The sequence below is a fragment of the Balaenoptera ricei genome, chromosome 4 (genome assembly GCF_028023285.1).
Source record: "Balaenoptera ricei isolate mBalRic1 chromosome 4, mBalRic1.hap2, whole genome shotgun sequence".
NCBI classification, from domain to species: domain Eukaryota; kingdom Metazoa; phylum Chordata; class Mammalia; order Artiodactyla; family Balaenopteridae; genus Balaenoptera; species Balaenoptera ricei.
The window spans coordinates 161,435,208-161,456,461 of NC_082642.1; the positions used below are offsets into that span (position 1 = coordinate 161,435,208).

Below are 21,254 nucleotides of genomic sequence, written 5' to 3' on the forward strand. Positions count from 1 at the left end.
TTTACCAAAACAAGTTTTGGGGGGGTTTTGGGGGTTTTTTAAATAAATTTATTTTATTTATTTATTTTTGGCTGTGTTGGGTCTCATTGCTGCGCGCAGGCTTTCTCTAGTTGCGGCGAGTGGGGGCTACTCTTTGTTGCGCTGCGTGGGCTTCTCATTGCAGTGGCTTCTCTTGTTGCAGAGCACGGTCTCTAGGCGCACGGGCTTCAGTAGTTGGGGCACGCAGGCTCAGTAGCTGTGGCTCGCGGGCTCTGGCGCACAGGCTCAGTAGTTGTGGCGCACGGGCTTAGTTGCTCTGCGGCATGTGGGATCTTCCCGGACCAGGGCTCAAACCCGTGGACCCTGTATTGGCAGGCAGATTCTTAACTACTGAGCCACCAGGGAAGCCCACAAAACAAGTTTTTAAATTTTCAGATAGTAAGACTTCCCTGTAAAACATTTGGGTTCTCTGCCTTGCTCAAGGAGGATATACTCCCCAAATCATTTTCTCTTAATATCTTGTATGGTTACCTAGCAAGTACGTTCATACTTTTTGTTTTTCCGTGTGCACAGCCTGTCTGGAAGGAATTTCAGAGTGTGATGACTTTTCCAAATTATTTTTAACGGGAACTTCCTGGAGGCAGGAGGCTACAAACACAAACACGTGAACATATATTCTTCATTCTTCCTTCACTACATAAAGAGAGCAGATCAAATGCAGCCGAGGACGCCCCCCAGGAAGGAGCTGGAGGCTGGTGGATATTTAGGGCCAGTCTAGTGCCCAATAGAAAAACAGGCTACGCACATGAACTGACTACAGAAAAGGAAATCCATCATTAATGATATGAAGAGACAGTCAACCTCAGATACAACAAAAGATAATTAAACCATACTGACACCCATCTTCCACCTCTCAAGGCAAAACCCCCAAAGCTTGACAATATACTCAGTTGGGAAGTGTATCTGTCAGCTGCTGCTACATAACAACCAGCCACGACATCTCATGGATGGGACAGTTGAAATTTATTTCATTCCTGAATCAGCCAGGGCAGCTCTGCTTAAGACCCCTGGGGCTGCCTCAGGCCCGACTCTCGCCGAGGGGCTGTGGGTCAGTGGGGAGGCTCAGGCCAATGGCAGTGGCCACCTGGGGAAATCCGTCCTCAGGTGGAGGTCAGGGGTTCCCAGACAGGCAACAGGTGAGAAACAGGGAGTCTCCTCCAGCCCGGTGGGCACCATGCTCACCACCTCAGCCCCCATCCCAGCATCTGAGAGCTGGGGACACACTCCACTGTCAGTGGTGAGAACTGGGGCTCCTCCGAACTCTGCCACAGGGACAAGGGGGGATTGAGTGCAGTGGTGCAGCTGCTCGGGAGGGTGACACCCCGGGACTCAGCAGTCCCCCCACCCTGTAAGCCTTGTGCAAGATGCACGCAAGGTGGAGAGACACAGCAGATGCCGAGGGCACACACGACCCCGTTTACCCAAATGTCAGCCCACAGGGAAAACTGAGCCTTTGTGTGGGAAGTGTGCACTTGTGTCGGGCGGCCTACAGGAAACCAGAGTGCGGTCACCGTGGAGCAGGGCCGTTGGGGTCAGGGGTCAGGGTGAGGAGTCTGTGACGGGGAGAGGGCCGATCAGGACATGCACCTTCCTGAATGTATCTTCTATTTCACAATGAAATGGTGAAGGAAATACGGGGAAAGGACGAGTGAATAAAGTAAGTATTAAGTAGTAGTCTCTAAAATAAACGCTGATGTGAAAGGGCTCCGGGCTATGGCCTCCAGGCTAGCGTGTTAACTAGGAACAAAAGTCTGCATTTGATCTGCTCTCCTAACGCAGTCAAGGAAGAATGAAGGGTATATACTCACATGTGTTTGTGTTCGCATAAACACTGAATGGGCGCAAAGAGGGAATTCAGTGATTTCCTGAAGAGGTTACGAAAGGGCTGCCGGGGGCCAGGTGGTGGGGACTCCGCTCAGCCCTTGTGTTTGAACTACGCGACACGTTGCCTATTTTAAAAGACCAGGTTGGGGCCCTCCTGCAGCTCCTGGTGTCGCCTGGATCTCCTATAGTAGCGCCGACGCTCGCGCGCTTACAGCTCCAAGCCTCAAGGATGCTGCCCTACCGGGGCAACACGGCCGCCTGCTCGGGCCTCTCCTGCGATCCCCGCAGGGCCCCACACACACCTCCCACCCCCCCAGGATCCCGCGGCCCTCCCTCCAGCATCACCGGCTCGGCAGCCCCTGGACCAGGTCGATTGCCCCCAGCCCAGGGGGCTCTCCGCCACACCCCCACCTCCCTCACTGCCCAGGCCCTCAGGGACCCTCCTGGGACCCCCACCACCGGGCCTCGGCCCCCGAGCTTCCACTGAGGGAAGTCAGTGCCCAGTGCCCGGGACCCCCCTCCCGGAGCCCAGGTCCAGCGCTTCGAGCTCTCCCGCCAGGACGCGGGACCCGGTCACACGTCACCAGCACCTCCCCAGGGACTCCCGGCCCTCTGCTGCTCCTCACCGTCTCCTGCCCTGTGAGGAGCTGGCCTGGCCACCCTCACCTTGGCAGGTCCCTGCCCATCAGGCAGCGCGGCCTTCATCCCTCCATGTGACGCGCTCTTTCCCCCACGACCCCAGGTGCTCTGGGATCCTGTGTCACCTTGGGCTGCGCCCCCATTTCCCCCAACCTGCCTCCCCACACTGGCACCTCACGGGGTCCCCGTCCCAGCCGCTCGGCTCAGCCCTCCCCCAGCCCGCCCACTGATCCCCTGCATGCACCCCACAGGCACCGGTGTGTCCTCACTTTACTGGAGGCTCCAGGTGATGGAAGGTGACACCACGAACCCCAGACACAACTGCCCCCCACACACTCCCCTCTCTGGGCCCCATGGGATGTGTCTGGAGTGGCCTCAGGGGGAAGCGGAGTCCAGTGAGGTCCCCCGCCCGGCCGTCACTCCTGCCGGGCCTCCAGCTGGTCCAGCACCAGTGCCACCTGCGTCTTGGCTTCCTGCAGGAGGCCGGAGATGCGCTGACGGACCTGACAGACACAGGGGCCCCGTCACCACCCCGAGCCTGCCACCAACCCCACTGGCCCCGCCTCCCCGCCACCTCCCTGGGCTGTCCACTCTGGGTGACCCCAAGCCCCTGACCTAGGGGCCCCCAGCTCCTCATGGGTCTCTTGGTGGTGACGGGAGGGGCCCCTCTGTCTTTCCTGAGATTTGGGGCCAGCCAGCCCCCACCCTCCCGGTCTCCCCACTTTAGCCATGACTGCCAAGGGCAGGGCTGTGTCTTGAGGCCCTAAGGGCCAGAGCTCAAGCGGCCCGTCTGTTATCTCAATGCCCCCATGGTGGACAGGGCCTTCCCTGATGGCCAAGCCCAGCTCGGCTGGAGAGGCAGGTGGGGACGGGCTGACCCTCGAAAAGGCCGTGCCGCTCCCATTCCGAGCCGCGAAATCACTTTTTAAAGATTGTCACAAAATCACAGAGACACTTGGGCAGTGGCCGGGGCTGGGAATGGGGGTGACTGTGGGGCATCCTTTGGAGTGATGAGAATGGTCCAGATCTTGATAGCGGTGGTGGTCTCGCAACCGCGTAAGTGTGCCTAACGCCACTGAATTGCATCATCTAACACAGTGAGCTGCGTGTTTCGTGAATTTTCCTCCAATAAACAGTAACAATGAAATTATCACAGATGCTGAAGTGGGGTCATTGCTTAGGCTGGAGACTGTCCTTTGAGACCCTGTGCTGCCAGTGCTATAGCCCAGCCCCCCTGGGAGAGACCCCAGCCCTGGCCAGAGCCCCCTGGGAGGGAGCTAGGGGGTACCGGCAGGCCCCCAGGCCACCTGCCTCCACAGAGACGCTGAAAGACGGCCCCGGCCGTCCCTGACGCCTGCGTTCTGCGGGCCAGGCCTCGTCCACCTGCAGGAGCTGGAGGAACTTCTCGTCTGATGGACACTTCCCTCCCCGAGGGCCTGCTGGCCAGGTGCCCTGGGCCCCCAGCCCAGGGGACTCTCCGCCACACCCCCACCTCCCTCACTGCCCAGGCCCTCAGGGACCCTCTGGGAGCCACGGCCCGAGGGCAACCTCCAGTCCCGTCGGTGGGCCCGGCCCGCACCCCTGCCCACCTGGTCCTTAAACGCGTCATCGGTGACATCCTTCAGGTTGATGAGCACATTGAAATACGCACCAAACACCCCCGTCTCCAGGGCCTTCACTGCCACCTGCAACCGCCAAGGGGCAGGGCCGGCGTCGGTACCAGGGGGGCAGCAGGGCCTCGCCCTGCCCACTCCTCAGCCCAGGGACGGGGCCTGGGGGCCTCACGCCTCAGCCGTGAAGACGGCAAACTGACCAGCCCAAGGGCTCCCTCCCGGTGGCAGGGCCGGCCCTCTCCCCACAGAGACGAGCAGCTTGGCCCGGCCCCTCCAGAGACGGATGACGACCAGCCCGAGGAGACAAGGTTCCTCCCCTCAGGACGGGCTGCGGACACGCAGAGCCGGCCCTGCTGTTCCTGGTGCCCGGGCCTCCGCGCACGGGCTGCGGACGGGGGGCCTGTGCACGTCTGCAAGCCCCTGGGTTTTCTGGAAGAGGGGCGGTGGGAAGGAGGGAAGGGACGGGGTCTGGGGGACGGTTAGGGGTGGCCTCTGGAGACACACTCGAGCTTCTGCTTCTCTCTGCCGCGCGACCTTGAACAAGACCTTAATGGGTGACGGAGCCGGCCCTGCGGGCTGAGACTGACCGAAACGCCCCGTGAGCGCTTGTGCCTGCCCGGCTTGGCGAAGAGCTGTAATGCCCAGTGACCCTCCGCACGTCGCCCCTGCAGCGGGGCTCCGCCGCGTACCTGCAGGTCCGACCGGCAGCCCAGGTTCACGCACAGGGCCAGCTCCTGCAGCGCCGGCCACAGCGACGTCACCATCTCCGCCAGCGCCAGGGGCACGGCCACCGCCCGCTTCAGCCCCTCCTGCAGGGCAGCCGCGCGTCTGGAAGCAAGAGGGTCAGTGGTTAGAGCCCAGGGCGCCCGGGCACCGCTGGACCCACCTGATGGCTCCGCTCTGAGCAGACGGAACCAGGGTGGGGACCACAGGGAAGCTGTTCTTCAATCACAACACACCCCAGAGGGGGGCTGACTGGCGCCCGGGCCTCCTGAGGCGCCCGGATGTCCGCAGCCGCCACTGCGCTCACCTGTCCTTGTCCTCAGGTGTGTTCTTGGGCAGCTTCGTTGCTTTCTGCCGGAGCAAACACAGAAACGTGCGGCTGACTGGCTGTGATGAGGGGACACGGGAGCCTGGGGGAGGGAGGGGCTTCGCGCAGGGCCCACACCACCCCCGAGGTCGGTTCCGTGGATTAGAGCCCTGGGCCCCCGACAGAGGAGGGCAGGCGACCCGGCGCAAGGCCCCACGTTGTCAGTGCTGGAGGCTGGAGAGGAGGGTGGAGGGGAGCGGGTTCTCCAGCCCCAGGCCTCCCAGCCTCCAGGCGAGGCAACCGCACAACCCCCGAAGTCCTGGTGTAATGGTTCAGGCCGTGTCCCCGCATCCCCGAGGGGCCACACAAGCCAGGCCTCCTCTGAGGAGCCATCACCCCGTGTGTCGCTCTCCTCGCCGCTGCCAGGAAGGCCTCCCCGGTCCCGCACCCCGTGCTGTGAGCACCCGTCCAGGCTCGCTCGCTCACACCGGCGCCCGAGGCCTGCCCACGTGCCAGGTCCAAGGGCATAGCTGGTGGGGAACGTGCCTTGCTGGTTTTGTAGGTTTCGCCAAATCTCCGCCCAAAAGCTGTTAACAGTCAGCTGGTCCATCAACCCTGCACGAGCGTAAAGGATCCCTGGACCCGACCTGAACCAGATTCGATCAGCATCCTGACCCGACCAGAACCAGATCCTGTGACCATCCTGACCCGACCTGAACCGGGTTCTGTCACCATCCTGACGTCCCCTAGCCTCCCCGGGCACCCCTCCGGCCGCCTGTCTCCGGTGACACGTTTCTCTTTTCCACGTGGACCCACAGCAACTCCTCACGAACACGGGAACCTGCTGACTCCGCTGCAGACCCAGGTCGGGGAGCGGGGGCACGGGGGGCTCCACTGGGCAGAACTTTGCTGATTTTAGTCAAGTCTGACTTTCACGTGGCCACGTCTGTGTCTGGCTGAGGAGGGCTGCCCACCGCAGTTTGATTTATTTTCTGATTCACTGTGAGGTTTGTTTGGTGGGGAAGGAGGTACACAGCTAGCTTCCGACTCTGCCTAGAGATTGCTCATGTATTCGGTGGAAGATAAGGATGTTTTCTTATTTCTGTTCAAAAGTCTGTCTTCTTGTTGCTCGGTGGGGACATAGACCAGTGCAGTATCTACCACACTCACATGTGTGTGTGTGTGCGTGTGTGTGTGTGTGATTGTTGGTCGGGTGTGTCTTCAGTCTAACCATTTTATTTTAGGTTTTCTCTAAACCACACCTCTTTGCTGACTATTTTTCTTTTTCTTTCCTGCCTTTTGATTAGATTTTCATTTTTCTACTGCCCCCCTCCAGTTGTTTTATACTTGTCTTATTTCTAATCTCTAGTGGTCAGAATTTTTAATATTTGTTTTTAATTATGTATTATTATTTATATGCACGCTGATGCTTCTACTCGAGCCCCTCTCAGCATCTGAAGTTCTTCAGACCACAGATGGCTAGAGGTACCCGGAGAGAAGTTCAATAATTCTGGCCTGGGGAGGCCGTTTAAACTAGGACACAGCACCAAGGAAAGAGCAAAAGAAAGACTGAATATTCGACGACATAAAAACACAAGGCTCGTATGGTCAGAAACCAGTACAAGCAAAGTTGAAAGTCAAACAAGCTGAGACTCCCTGGCTTATGAAAAGTCCCAGTCAGCACTAAGCAAAACAGAGAAGAAAAGGACACCTCACATTCCTGAAAAGGAAAGAAAACCGCTGCAAAAAGTATGAAAATGCTCCTGCCCCACCCACATGAGACTCTCGCAGCAGGGCAGCAGCAAGAGATGCACGTGACAACCAGGCCCAATGGCCGCGGCGTCGGGTAAACGGCGGGAGGACCACTCCAGGGCCCGGTCCACACAACCTCTGCCAGGGCCCCTGGGCAGCACCCTTCAGGCGGGGAACACACCCACCCTGGAGGGAAAGCCCTTCCCCGAGTCGCTCCTACAGCCCGTCCACCGAGTGCCCAGCGACGGACGCCAGCTGTCCACACAGCCTGTCCCAGGTGCCGACTGGACCTGGCCAGAATCCCCAACGGGGCTGGTCCAAGGCCTCCACTCCAGGCGTCCCCAGAACCCCGGGCCACTGAGCCGGGGGTGTCCCTGCTCCAGGAGGACGTCAGGTGAAAGACGCAAGCTGCAACTGGACATCTGCCTGCCAGCATTTGTGTAAGAAAGGAAGAGAAAGGGGAACCCAGTTCTGCCCGAATGCACACAAACATCTCAGGGAGACGTACGCACTGGGGCTGCACCTGCTTGGGCGGGGGGACGGGGCGGACGGGGGGCAGCTCACCAGCTGCCCTCTGCCCCTGTGAACTCTGAACCCCTGAGGCTTTCACCTATTTTAAAAAGCAAATAAACGAAATTAAAACGTAAAAGCGCATAGGGGAAAGGTGATCAGTCTCTGTACCCCGCCCCCAGGGACCCAGCTTCTGTCACAGGGTCACCTCCTCCCTCAATGCGACATCCTAGACTGTCCCCGTGCAGATGCGGCACTCACGTCGGGGCGCCCAGCCCAGCAGCCCCCGAGGTCGCCTCCCGAGGTCGCCTGGCCCAGGTCCTCCTGCCCCGTCCCCCCCCCACCCCCGAGGTCGCCTCCCGAGGTCGCCTGGCCCAGGTCCTCCTGCCCCGTCTCCCCCCCACCCCCGAGGTCGCCTCCCGAGGTCGCCTGGCCCAGGTCCTCCTGCCCCGTCCCCCCCCGACCCCCGAGGTCGCCTCCCGAGGTCGCCTGGCCCAGGTCCTCCTGCCCCGTCCCCACCCCCACCCCCGAGGCGGCTCTGGATGCCTGCTGTCTGCTGGGAGCTCATTCCTTCCCAGGCGTGTCTTCCTACCCCCGTGGGGTCCGAGCGCCCTCACTCCCGCCCCTCCCGGGTCCTCTCTGCTGGATCTGCCCTCAGACACGCCTGGGGCTTCTTGACCTTCCTGCAAGTTCCCCATCCCCCGCCCGGTCTGATGGACGTCCCTCCTCCGCTGCCCCCTGGATGGGCACTCCCTGGAGGCAGCCGCCCACATCCTGTGCTGCTGAAGGTGCCCGGCTCCCCGGGGGCCCTTTGTGTCTCGTGGCTGAACGTCTTCTCTGATCTCCGAGACCATGACCCTCAGCGTTTCTTCTGTGAAGATTCCTGTTCCCGCCCTTCCCGGGATGGGAGCTCTTCCTTGGGGACCTTGCTTTTCCTCCGGCATCTGCAGGTCTGGGTGTCGCCCATCAGCGGGACTCAGGGACGTGGGCAGGGGGACGCTGAGCCTGGCTCACCCTCAGAACAGGTGCCCTTCTCGGCCCTCCCCCAGCCTGCAGAGACCCCGACCTGCAGTCACGCCTGCACCACACCCGCCGGGCTTGGCCCTGCACGAGCAGGGGAGGGGGGCCCAAGAGGGGCCAGACCACTGTCTCCTCCCTCCAGCCCCCGGCGTCTACAGACACCTGTGCTCGTGGCAGCCCCTCCCCCTCCCCCTGTGACCCTGACCCACTTGTCTCTCCTCCGGACCCCGTACCGTCCACCGACCCCACTCTCCCTCCCTCGGGGCTGCCTCTGCGGGGCTGGTGGTGGAGGCCCGCCTGCACGCTCACCAGGTAGGCCTCGAAGGCCCGGGCGTCGGCGTCCACCATCGCCGTCAGCTCAGCCCAGGCCGCGTGGAAGGGGGGAATCAGGCGCCGCAGGGTCGCGTCCAGGTGTTCGAACTGGCGCCGCCCGTAGGTCATCAGGCCGGCCATGGAGGCGAGCGCGGCGCCCTGGGGAGAGCGCCCTGTGCGTGGGACCGGCCCCAGGCCGGGCGACGCCCCCAACCCCGGCCGTCCGCCCCGCATCCTCGCCCCGGCCCCACTCACCATGGCTGCACTGGCTGCGGCCACGGAACCGCCCCCTGGGGCTGCCGAGCGGGCGCCCACCTCACGGACGAAGGTGCGCAGGGGCTGGTCGACCAGGCTCTGCCCTGGGCCGGCCTCGGGGACCAGGTACCTGCAGGGGTGGGGCAGCTGGGAGTGAGGGTCTGCGTCGTGCAGGGGCGGGGACAGGGAGGGGGCGGACAGGGCCCCGGGTCGTTGCAGCCAGGCCGCAAGGGTGGGGTCGGCCAGGCCGGGAGCCCCTGACTCGCACCAGTGGGGGGGGGGGGGCAGGGATGTGGGCCCGATATGCAGAGTGGCTGCCCCGGGGAGGGGCTGTGACCAGCCAGGAGCTGCGTGAGGACAGAGTGGCACCTTGTCGTGGCCCCACTGGGCCCCCCAGCAAGCTCCCAGCCCCACGCCTGGTGACGGAGCAGAGCTCTGGCGGACTGAGGGGGCCTCCACGCAGGGGCGGGGGGCGGGGCTGCTCACTCGATGATCCGCTCCTGGGGGTTGAAGGGGGACAGGGAGTCCAGGCCCAGCCGGTTCACCACCTGCAAGAGGGGCCGGTGACTGGAGTCCCCTTGATCGCAGGTCCCACCCCTGCCGCCCGCGGGGCGCCCTGCCCTGGTCGGGAGCCTGCAGGGGCACAGCTGCCGCACCCCATGCCCACCAGCAGCCCTGCCGACTGAAGGCCTCGCCCAGAGCAGGCGCCCTGCCTGGCCTCCGGACACACCACCCACCCACCGTGCTGCTGCAGCGAGACCAAGGCCCGTGGTGACCCCATCCTGCCCGCACAAGAGCCTGCGCTGGAAAGGGGCCAAGAAAACTGCCTCTTTGGACAGGAGTCCAGCTCCTCGGGTGTCAGGGTCTCTCTGGTTCTTAAACGCCGGGAGCTGCCTGATCTGCCCAAATGTGAGACTTGACATGTGAGGAAAAGTGAATTTTACCCGAATTCAAAATCAAGTTGGAAATATCCCCATTTCGGAGTAGAATTCTTTCCACCAAAAAACACTCAGGACACTTTATGATGCTCGATGCCGTCAGCACAGTCCCAGCCCCTCTGAGCCACACAGGTGACATGTTCCACACAAAATAGAAAGTGACAAGTGCAGCTTGAGGGAAACGAAGCAGCAGGTCCCAGGGGACAGTCATGAGGTCTCCCTGAGGACGCGGAAATGGGGCAGAGAGCGCCCGAGAGCTGGCGGTAGAGCCAGCAAGCGGCCCGCCTGCCGCAGAAAACCTCAGAATGAGGAACAGGACTGTCAGAGTGGAATTCAGCTCCCGGCAAAGCCGGCAGAATGTAAAGGAAGCCATTCACAGCCAGAAGCGACCAGAAATGCCCGGAAAGACCTCCTCTCCCAGAAGCTGGGTCCACCCTGGAGACATCTGAGACCTCTCACGAGCAGGGGAGGTCTCGAGCCCTCAAGAGCTGGGTCAGACGGGAGACACTTGAAAGAGGACATCTCCAGGGATGAATTTGGGAAAACCGCCCATCACAGGAAATATTGGGATACTTCCCAGTCTCGGCCTTCCGTTTGGTGAAGCACAAAAAAAATCTTTCCTGGGAATTCTAACCTGACGGGGAGGTGGGCCACCGTTCGCACAGAATTCTCTTCCTGTGTGGCTCCAAAGCTCCAAGCAAAGGGCTCATCTAAAGTGGTCCAAGCATCTAACAGAGGCAAACACAAACTAAACCAGGTGACCAAGAATTACCGCAGACGAAACTCTAAAGAACAGGCAGTCACAACCAAACATCACCAAGCACAGGAAGAAGCATCACCACGAGAATCCGCAGACACACAGTTTGCAGAATCAGACCTGCAAAGACTGCAGACCTCAGAACTTTCAGTTAAAAAATATAAAATAATATGTTTTAAAAGACAGTAGAGAGCGTCAAACACATTAATAAGGAATAAATAAATGTGGGAGAGGTGAAAGCTTCTTACAGAAAAAGGATGAAGTTAGAAAACTCTCCATGCTCCTAATACTTGTGGCTGGAATTTTAAGAGGAACAGGTCATTTACACATTCTTAAACTACCTCCCCAGGGAGTTCTTATTAACAACAAAAGGAAAACAGAAACATTGCAGTGATAACCCTGGGTCGGGGATACCAGCTTGACCAGAGGACCCAGGTAACGCCCTGAGGGGGATACTCCGTCACATCTGAGCTGCTCCTGCCAGAAACGCACACGTACACCCAGCGCTGAGACAGGTCAGACCAGCACCCAGCGAGCGGCGCTTCACAAAGCCACCAGCCGGTGCTCCACAGCCCGTCACGGTCAAGGAAAGACGGGGAGAACTGGGGACCTGATCCAGATTAAAGACCATAAAAGACAAGCCACCCGAACCCACTGCTGGTCTGGGGCAGACCATGGAGAGGGGGGACACTGATGCGATTTGACTACGGTCTGCAGATTAGATACCAGGTTGTACCGTGCTGGATTTCCTGGTTTTGATCATTGCACTGTGATGGGTAAGAGAACTTCCTTGATCTTAAGAATTACACCCTGAATAAACAAGGGGTAAAGGGCACAGTGTCTTCAGTCTACTTTAAAATGGTCCAGGAAAAAATATGATTATGCGTGGAATACAGAAAAAGAGTGATACAGCGGATGGGGCAAAATGCAACAATAGGTGAATCTGGAGAGTATAAAAGAGTTCCTGGTACTGTTCTTGCACCTCTTCTGTGAGTAGGAAATTACATCAAAATTAAAAGTTACACAAAACTTTGTAACCGCTAGAAAGAGAATAGACCCAGCCATAAACTGCATCAGTGATTGCGAAGTGAAGCCTGAGAAAACCACAGTGAATACGGGGGAAAGAAAGTACAAAAAAGACAGAATATGTGGAAGAAAATGCTACCGCGGTGTAACGGGTGTCGGTAAAGTGAAAGGACCAAAAACTGGATCAAAAATACAATAGAAGAAAATATTCCTGAAGCTAAACAAGAATGAACCTGTGAATCACAAGAAACCCTGTTCCAGAGAAAAAAATGATGCAGAATAATCCACAGCAAGACTCTTATGGCAGAGTCATTGAATTTCAAGGATAAAGATGGAATTCTTCAAGCATCCAGGAGAAAGAACCGGTCACCAGGGGTGGGGAGATAACTAGATGGCCTTAGACCTCCCCACGGGGACACTTATTCCAAAAGGTGGTAAAGATGTGTTTGCAACATTCTCAGGAAAAGACATGTGACTTGAGGTTTTGGTTGTCCTACTGTCTTGCAAGCATAAAGTCACAGAAAGACATTCCCAAACATGCCAGAACCCACAGAATAAAGCCCCTATGAGCCTTTCTTTAAAACTCTGCTTGTTTGTGAAATCCAGCCAGACAGATGGGAAAGGACAGAGATGCATAGTGACCTCACTCGTGTATAGAACCAAGATTAAATATCTGTGGATATTTAATATGTGTGGATATGGTTACAGAAGGTAAATGTTATACAGCTGACAATGTAAAAATAACAACAAAGCAATTTAAATCTGGAACAGAGATGACCACTCACACAAGTGCATTAATTTTTTTGTCTCTCTTCACCAAGAGTCAGCAGACATTGTCTAACACTGATAAAGCGCTAAAGGATTAAATACATTATTTAAACTTAAAAAGTTAAACACCTAGAACTAATAAATGAATTCAGCAAGGTAGCAGGATACAAAGTCAACACACAAAGGTCAGTGCATTTCTAAACGCTAACAGTGAACAATCCGAAAAAGAAATTACAAAAACAATTCTGTTTTCAATAGCATAAAATACTTAGGAATTAATTAACTTAACCAAGGAGGTGAAAGACTACAATGAAAACTACAAAACATGATGAAAGAAGGCAAAGACAGGTGAAGGGGAACACAGCCCACGTCCAGGGCTGGAAGGACGGTGCTGTAAGACAGCACCACCGCCCAAAGTGGCCTGCGGAGTCAGTGTGAGCCCCGACACGTCCTGACAACGTCTTTTGCAGAAATAGGAAACCCCATCCTGGACACTGGTGACAGCTGCACAACTTTATACACATACACCAGTGGCCAGTACACTTAAAAATGGTTAAGATGACAAATTTTATGTCATGTCTATTTTACCATAATTTAAACAACTGAAAAAATATTTAAGCACCAAAATAACCAGCTCCCTAAAAAAGAGCACAAGTCTAAAAAATGAGGAAATAGAGAAGGAAGAAAAGACAGCAGTAAATGCTGTGTAGTTACTTTCTCATTCATTTTCTGTGTCTAATGTTACGGGAATGTAGATTATTTTCTTAAAGTGTATATTATGCTTTCAGATGATTATTTCTTCAAAGCTACACAATTGAGTATAAGTTCTGTTGGTTTCTGCCAGCCAGCAAAAGGCAGACCTCCCTCTACCGCGCTTCACAGATAGTACGTTTTTGACAAATTGAAGGTTTGTGGCAACCCTGCTTCAAGCAAGTCTATTGGCACCATTTTTCCAACAGCATTTGCTCACTTTGTGTCTCTGTGTCACATTTTGGTAATTCTTGCAGTATTTCAAATCCTCCACAAAGATCACGACTCTCTGTAAGCTCAGATGATGGTTAGCATTTTTTAGCAATAAAGTACTTTTAAAGTAAGTATGTACACAGCTTTTTTAGACATAATAGTATTGCACACTTAATAGCCTACAGTCTAGTGTAAACATAACTTTTATACACACTAGTAAACCAAAAAAATCGTGAGTTGCTTTATTGTGATATTCGCTTTATTGCAGTGGCCTAGAACCAAAGCTATGCTATCTCCAAGGTGCCTGTATTGACAAAAATTAAGTCAAACTGATACATTTGGATAAAGTTTTTAAATTAATAAATCAAAAAATAGAGATAAATATATTATTATAGGGTAATTACCAGAATTCCTAAAAATAGACTCCTCCATACAGCCCAAAGGAAACCACACACTCTCATGCCTAAAACTAGGACAAAAGTTAAGTCCAGACATACCTGCTAAATTAGCAGATACAAAAGGATAAACCCAACTACCAAAAGACAAAAGCTTTCAGAAAGGGCTTCCCTGGTGGCACAGTGGTGAAGAATCTGCCTGCCGATGCAGGGGACACGGGTTCGAGCCCTGGTCCGGAAAGATCCCACACACCGCGGAGCAACTAAGCCCGTGCGCCACAGCTACTGAGCCTGTACTCTAGAGCCCCTGAGCCACAACTACTGAAGCCACCGCAATGAGAAGCCCACGCACCGCAACGAAGAGTAGCCCCCGCTCGACACAACTAGAGAAAGCCCGTGCGCAGCAACGAAGACCCAATGCATCCAAAAATAAATAAATAAATAAATAAATATAAATTTTAAAAAAACTTTCAGAGAAATCCAATCACGCGTTCATTGTAAGAAACGCCCTCAAGACAAAATGACTCAGAGGCCAGAGCAACAGGACTGAGAAGGACGGCCACACCCAGAGCAGGCGGTAGGACCTGGGACCAAAGGAACAACTTTGTGAATAACCCATGGACACTAGATTCACGCACCCAAATCCCAACAGGCAGGGAGCGGACGAGGGGCAGGTCTTTCCATCCGCAGGATGCGGCTCCAGGACCGGCACCAGGCCCGTCCTCTCCGCTGAAGTTTCACAAGACTGAACACATTTTAGGTCACAGAGAAAACCTCAACAGTGTCCCCCAAGTGAAAACAGTGTGATCTCAACTTCCAGGCACAGACAATAAAACAAAGAAGGAGGAGGAGGAGGCCTGGGCCCGCAGACAGTGCCCCAGGCCTGGGGTGCAGGTGCCCGGAGCCCCCGACCTGCTCCCTCTCCCTGACACACCCCCTCTAGCCCCACCCACCAGCCGGAGCCGCTGCCCCTCCTCCAGGACGAAGAGGTTCTCCTTCTCGCAGTAGAAGGCGGCCACGTCCAGCAGGGCCTTTAGAGGCACCAGGCCCACCAGCTGCGAGCCCACCACCGGGAGGCTCAGCCCCTGCAGAGGTCAGAGGTCGGAGGGGGGAGTCAGCGCCCAGGGGGCTGGGCTTGAGAACGGGGGGAGGGGACCCACCCTGCTCACCTGGGCTTCTCTGCAGGTCTCCTCGTAGACCGTGTGCAGCCCTGTGACCTCAAAGTCCAGGAGGTTCATAGACACCTGAGCCAGGTTCTTCTCATCCAGGTACCAGCCGATGCCCTGCACCTTTCTCAGGCGTCCTGGCTGTCGAGGACAAGGCTTGCCCAGCCCGGCCCAGCCCAGCCTCTCCCGCGCCCCGCACTGACAGCCCCTTGCCCCTGCATCCCCCAGCCATCCCGAGGGCTCCCTCCCACCCCAGACACCCAGACGAGGGGGGCCGTGGCCTGAAGACTGTGCGGTGCGGCCGGGCAGCCGGCCTCAGGCGGGTCTGCGCCTCACTGTCCCGTTCCCATCGGAGCCGGGAAAGGGCCCGCCCACCACGGGAAACCAAGGCCCCAAGGGGTCAGTGCCGCGGTGCCCGCCCCGCACAAGCCACACGCTCAGACCAGGCCCTGCGGCCCGGGCATCCCCGCCCACAGCCCTGTCCTGGGCGCGGGGCCCTGCCTCCCACCCCTTCCACCCCTTGCCCCAGAGGCCAGCTCCTGGCCCTCACTCCCTGGGGCGACTCAGTCTACCTTTCGGGGTTAGGTAGACTCTTGACTTCAGCAGAGCACAGAGAAGGATTGGGGAGTGGCTGTGTTTTTGTATTGTGCTTGCAGACACCTGAGTGTTCGGCACGGAAGCTGGGCTCCCAGGCCCTCAGCTGCCTGGAAGGCCCAGGTCTCTGGGAGTGGGGCCTGACAGGTGGGCAGGGCCTCCTCCACCGGGTGTCTCTGTGTCTGTGTCCAACTCGAACTTTCTGCAGGAGCGATGCTCACACTAGGTGACAGCTATGATGGCCGACTTGGTGGATCAGGGCACCTGGGGGTACCTGGAAGTACCTGAGGCATCTGGAGGTACATGGGGGCACCTAGGGGTACCTGGGGTGCCGAAGCGGCTGTTTTCCTATCAGTGTGGAAATGATGCAGTATTTTAACCACAGCTGCAGCCCTGCAGCTTCCATGGAAAATGTCCTTAAAGACCTGCTCCCCAACTTCAAACCCTGGAACCCCGACTCTGCCGGTCCCACGTGGCGTGGACACCGAGGTGGGCTGCTCAGCAGGTCCACACGCGGTGCATAGCCTTGGCCCTCTCCGGCGGCACCCCGGGGTGCCCTCACCCGGTCCTTGCCGCGGCCCTGCTCCCGCAGGTCGAGGGCGATGCGGTGCGCCTGCTCCCTGGTGCTGAGCAGGTTGACGTTGAACGCGATGAGGAACTTCCGCGCCCCCGTGACAGTGGCCCCCCAGCTGGGGACGAAGGAGCTGGGGCCGAAGTCGGGCGCCCACTCAGCCTGCTTGAGCTGGGGGGAGACCAGTGGGTGAGGGAAGGGGGGAGGAGGGCCCACCCCCAGCCCGCCCCCTGGTAGGGGACACCGCACCTTCTCAGGCAGGGCCTCGTACTCCCCGGCCCGGATGGCCGGCAGAGACTGGCGGCTGGCCGTCCGTGCTGCCTCGCCGTACAGGTACACTGCAAGGGGCCTGGCCGGTCAGGCCCTCGGCCGGCGGGCGCTGCGGGACCCCCATTCCCGCAGCTCCGTCTTGCTGGCAGCGCCCCCGTCTCTGAGCCCCGTCAGATGGGTGTGGGTGGTCGCTGATGGGCGCTCTGTATGGGCCAGGACCCCTCCTCTGCCCACCCCCGCTGCCCCTGCACAGATGCCCCAGAAAAAAGCCATTGCCCGCCCTCAAGAGGGGCTGGAAGGATATTCGTGTTTCTCTCCAAAGTGCATTTTCGTTGAACGATCAACACACCCGCAAATTAAGGAACGAGGAGGAGAGAAAACAAAACTCACCACCAGCTCTGACACCTGCACAGGGCAGGTGACACCCGTCCCCCAGCCCGTCCATCAGCCACATCGCAGGGGGCTGGACCCGTGCCCGGGCTCACAGGTCCGCCAGCTGCCCTGTGCTGGGCTTTTCCTTGATTTGGTTAATTCCCCAAAGAGACTGTTTAGGGCTCCCCATCCATCCTGCTGAAGTCCTTTACAGAGCGGCTACTCGGTCCCACTGCCTCCCTGACAGCTGGGACCCTGTCCCTGTGTTTTGTCCCATTGCAGGAGAAGCAGGACATTCCTGCCTGTCAAAAACCTGCATGGTAGCGTTTTGGGGTTTTTTTCTTAAAATGCATTTTTAAGGATGCAAGAGCAGAGAACCTCAAGGGATGGCTGCTGTTGCTGCTGATGGGAACTGAAGTAAAGTGAGGAGGGGCCGGCTGGGGGAGCCCCTGGGATAGGCCCCCCTTCCCCAGGCACGCACCTGGCACACCCAGCTCCTCTGCCAGCCGCTGGCCAAAGGCCTGAGCACAGAGCACGCATTCGTCCATGGTGACGCCCCGCACTGGGATGAAGGGGCACACGTCCAGGGCGCCCATCCGAGGGTGCTCCCCTGCACAGAGATGGGGGCTGAGGAAGCGGAGGCCCAGGTGCGGAGCTCGGGGCGGACCCTGCCCTCCGGCCCCCCGCACACGCACACCCGCACTGACCACAGGGCCCCGGGAGAAGCAGCCCCTGATTTCTGCGGCATCTCTGAGGTAAACCCCTCCCTCCCCTAAGAGCCGAGAGGATAGCTCCGAGCCCTCAGGGAGGGGCGCCTTCACTCGGCTGCCTTACAGAGGGTCCTTCTCAAAACCCGAGTCCCGCTGCGGGTCAGATGGCGGCCCCCGCGCCCCCCTCTCCCCAGGCGGTTCCTCTGAGATAAGCCTCCATCTCTCTTCACCAGTTGGGATCTCGTGTGAATTCCCTCCCCCGCTGTGGGCGTCCAGAGACCCTGCCCTTTTGACCAGCTCCCCGTGTGTCCACCGATCTTTGACCCTGCAGCCCAAAGAATGTGTTTGGCTTGTGGGCTGTTGACAGATCGGGCTGTGTCCCCCACCCCCGCCCAGGGCCTGCACAGAGCGCGATCACCTCTCTGCCAGCCACTCTAGGGCCCCCTGAAACGTGGACGGGGTCCAAGGAGCATCCAGCCAGCCCCATGGCCCCATGCCCTTGGCGAGTCCTGCGGGCGAGGCCGGCCGCGCGCACTCGGGCCCTCACCTCTGTGCCTGCCCATGTCGATGAGCCGGTGGGCGGCCCGGGCGGCGTTGAGGGCCCCCTCCACCACGTCCTCGGGGCGCCCCACGAAGGTGTAGACGGTGCGGTTGGTGGAGGGGCCAGCGTCCACGTCCAGCAGCACGCAGCCCGGGGTCTGCACCACCGCTCGGGAGATGGCGTCGATCACCTGGGGACAAAGCCAGGCCTGTGCCTCGATCTCCCCACGCGGAAGAGGGAGCGGGAGCTGCAGGGGCCATGCCCGCCCTGCCCCCATTCAGACATGACGCGGGGCAAGGACCTGGGCATAGGGGTGCAGGCACCCGGGCAGCACCCTCCGGAAGAAACCGAGGCAGGAAGCAGAATCTGGGCACAGGGGCTCTCAGGGCCCCGAGAAGGTGACCCACAGGCCAAGGTTACAGAGGGTCAGGGCCCCGGCCCCCAGGCCACCTGTGTCTGGGGGGGGGGGGGGAGTGTGAAGGGCCCGGAACCTTCCGAGGCAGCAGGAAGGCCTGCCCAGCTCTCTGTGCCTCAGTTTCCTGCAGGTCACGTGGGGATGAGAGCGGCGCCCGCCTCACAAGGTGGGGAAGGGAGACGGGGTACCCCCCGGGCACCCTGAAATGGCCCTGGGGGTCGGGCTTCAGGGGCCCTGTTTTCACACAAGAGGCCAAGTGACCCGCCCAGACCCCAGGCCCAGACCTGGGCCAGGACCTGCCTGCCCGCCTGCTGCCCCCTTCCTCACTCTTTCCAGAGAAGATAATCCCCAAACCCCACACTGAGCCGCGTTCTCCTTGCCCTGAGCCCCCTACACTGCCCCCCACCGCCCCAGGTGCCTCACCTCCTGGTTCTTCCCCTCCGAGAAGTTGGGGACACATTCTACCAGCTGGGACATGGTCCAGGCCCTGCTCCAGACGCTCCTCTCACCAGCAGAGGTGGGAAGGAGGCCAGGGGGGCCTTTATGCCCTCGGGTGGCGCCCCACCCCGGGGCCAGGCTTCTTATTAACTGAGTAGATGGGGGAGGGGCAGAGCCAGGACCCCGAGAGGCTGCCAGCGGAGGGGGAGGACTGAGGCCTCCACCCACGTGGGCGTGGGCTCCGCCGAAGGAAGTGCCTGTGACCTGGACCCTCGGGGGAAAGTCCTCAGCAGGCGGCGGCCTCAGGTCAGCCCAGGCTTGAGGCCCAGCTGGGTCCAGAGTCCCCTGGTGACCCTCTGGGTGACCGTACAATGACCCTCCACGCCTTTTGTCTCTTGGCAGAACAGCCAAGCCTCAGGGCTGCAGGGGGATGAGAGGGACCGGGTGTGAGGCCCCGGCACTGGCCCTGGCTCTCAGCAGAGGTCAGCGCACCTGGTCGGGCAGGAGGCGGGGCAGGGGGTGAGTGTGTGCAGGTGCGTGTCGCTGCCGGAGGGGCGGGCTGTGCCCCCTGAGGCCGGAGGGCCGGAGGGTCCCCACAAGGGTGACACACCCAGGTCAGCAGCACAGGGCCCTGAGCCCAGAGAGCCAGCTCGAGTCAACACCGTCTTGAAGTCCTTCGTGATTTTTGAACAGGGCGGTGTTTCCATTCTGCAAAGGCCCATGGATCACATGGTCATCCTGGCAGCACACAGACCCCCACAGACCCCTGCCCCCCAAGAGCAGACTGCACCCATCCATGGTCCTCCCGGAAGTGGGCACCCCCGGTGGCCTTTGTGGGGTCAGCGTCTGCAGCTGTTTCACCCCTCGCAGTCACCACGGGGCCGGGAGAGGGGATGCCCAGATCTCTCGGGCCAGCAGCTGTCTGGTCCTTGGGAAGCCCACCCCTCCAGCAGCTGCTCACAGGGACTGGGAGAGGCAGAAGGGCTGGGCGAGCCCAGAGACCCTGGAGGCCAGGGGCAGGCCCGTCCTGTCCAGCTGTGGCTCCCCGGGCTGACTGTGGGTGAACGTGGGTGATGGCCTCCTGCCCCCCGGGTCCCAGGAGGGGATGTGGGCACCCCAGCAGCACCTGGTCCTTTGCGAGGGCTCAACCAGGGCAGCTCTCCAAACTCAGGCCCCGATGCCAGGTCCCACCCGAAAGAGCCCGCAGGCCCAGGGGTGGGGGCCCAAAGTGCCCACCAGACGGCCCTGCATCCTGCAGAGGGCCCCCAGGTGGTGGGGAGTCTCAGCTAGGGTAGTGTCTGGCGGCTGGGAGGGATGAGGTCTGTTATGGGCTGAATTGTGACCCCACCCCCAAATTTATATGTCGAAGCCCTAATCCCCAGCGTGACCGTGCCTGGAGACAGGGTCTTTGCACAGATAATGAGGTTAAAATGAGGTCACTAGAGTGGGCCTGATCCCATAGGACTGGCATCCTTATGAGATTAGGACACAGACACCACAGAGAGTGATGACCATGTGAGGACACAGGGAGGAGACGGCTGTCCACATGCCCAGGGGAGAGGCTCCACGAGGAACCAGCCCTGTGGCACCTGGATCGCAGATTTCAGCCTCCAGAATTGTGAGATGATAAATTTCTATTGTTTAAGCCGCCCTGTCGGTGGTATTTGTTACAGCACCTGAGCTGACTGAGACAGGGGCCAGTGCATCTGGGACACACAAGGCTGTGACAACCAAGGGACAGGGCGCCCTAGCACCTTCATCCTCATACCTACAGCAGAGAAGGAACCAGGAAGGTGTCCTGACTGCAGAGCCCCAGGGGGCCACCTGCCCTCTCCAGGCTTCAGGAAAGTCGGGGGCTAGAGGGCTCTGGCAGGAGTGGGGCTGTGTGTCCCACGGAGACGGTTCTGGGCCAGGGCTTGGCCACGGCTGGGAACACAAGATGCAGGAACAGGACCCAGTGTGATGCTGGGACCAGTTTTTTTTCTTTTCTTTTCTATTATTTTTCTATCTCAGGGGAGTGGGACCAGTTCTTGGGGGCAGTTTTGAGACATTAAAAATTTTGGCAAGTGCTAAAAATAGCTCCTGAATAGCGGACCCTGGAAAGCTCCACCATTTACAGGAAAAAGCCATCTCACCAGCACCCGATTGCTAGTTTCTACTACCACCTTCCAACCAAAGGGACCAGGGCTCTCGATACCAGAAGCAGGCAGAAAATCGACGCCCTTTGCACACTGGCTCCCCTCCCCTGGGGGCTCCTGCTTCCTCGAATCATCTCCCAAGTAAACTGCCTGTCCTGCGCCAGCCTCACCGGCAGGGCACACCCACACAGCTGCACG

At 58.9% G+C, this 21,254-nt stretch overlaps 1 protein-coding gene across 7 annotated transcripts; it reads right to left on the reverse strand.

Annotated features, from left to right (window-relative positions):
• Positions 1-25: 25 nt before the first annotated feature.
• Positions 26-18,987, reverse strand: FTCD (formimidoyltransferase cyclodeaminase). 7 transcript variants are annotated; one of them, XR_009503038.1, is made up of 16 exons: positions 18,904-18,987; positions 18,072-18,255; positions 17,296-17,424; positions 16,422-16,510; positions 16,164-16,343; positions 15,011-15,148; positions 14,795-14,926; positions 9,481-9,542; positions 8,995-9,124; positions 8,737-8,898; positions 5,146-5,189; positions 4,805-4,943; positions 4,092-4,187; positions 2,772-3,005; positions 511-553; positions 26-342 (listed from the first exon to the last, which is right to left on the reverse strand). XR_009503038.1 is itself a non-coding variant. In XM_059921756.1 (14 exons), exons 1-14 carry the CDS (start codon positions 18,955-18,957, stop codon positions 328-330), a joined length of 1,554 nt encoding a protein of 517 aa, XP_059777739.1. In that variant the 5' UTR covers positions 18,958-18,987; the 3' UTR covers positions 26-327. The 7 variants fall into 7 exon arrangements, 2 of the variants coding, with proteins under 2 accessions (XP_059777739.1, XP_059777738.1); XR_009503039.1 differs by having other exon boundaries at positions 530-557; XR_009503037.1 differs by having other exon boundaries at positions 511-557.
• Between the last annotated feature and the right edge of the window lie 2,267 nt (positions 18,988-21,254).

Excerpts from the sequence above, each read along its gene's own strand:
- FTCD (XM_059921755.1), bottom strand. The coding sequence starts at position 18,957 with ATGTCCCAGCTGGTAGAATGTGTCCCCAACTTCTCGGAGGGGAAGAAC. Across the intron at positions 16,344-16,421 it reads ACGAGGCCCTGCCTGAGAAG|CTCAAGCAGGCTGAGTGGGC; the intron begins GTGCGGTGTCCC and ends GTCTCCCCCCAG. Across the intron at positions 4,944-5,145 it reads ACACCTGAGGACAAGGACAG|ACGCGCGGCTGCCCTGCAGG; the intron begins GTGAGCGCAGTG and ends TCTTGCTTCCAG.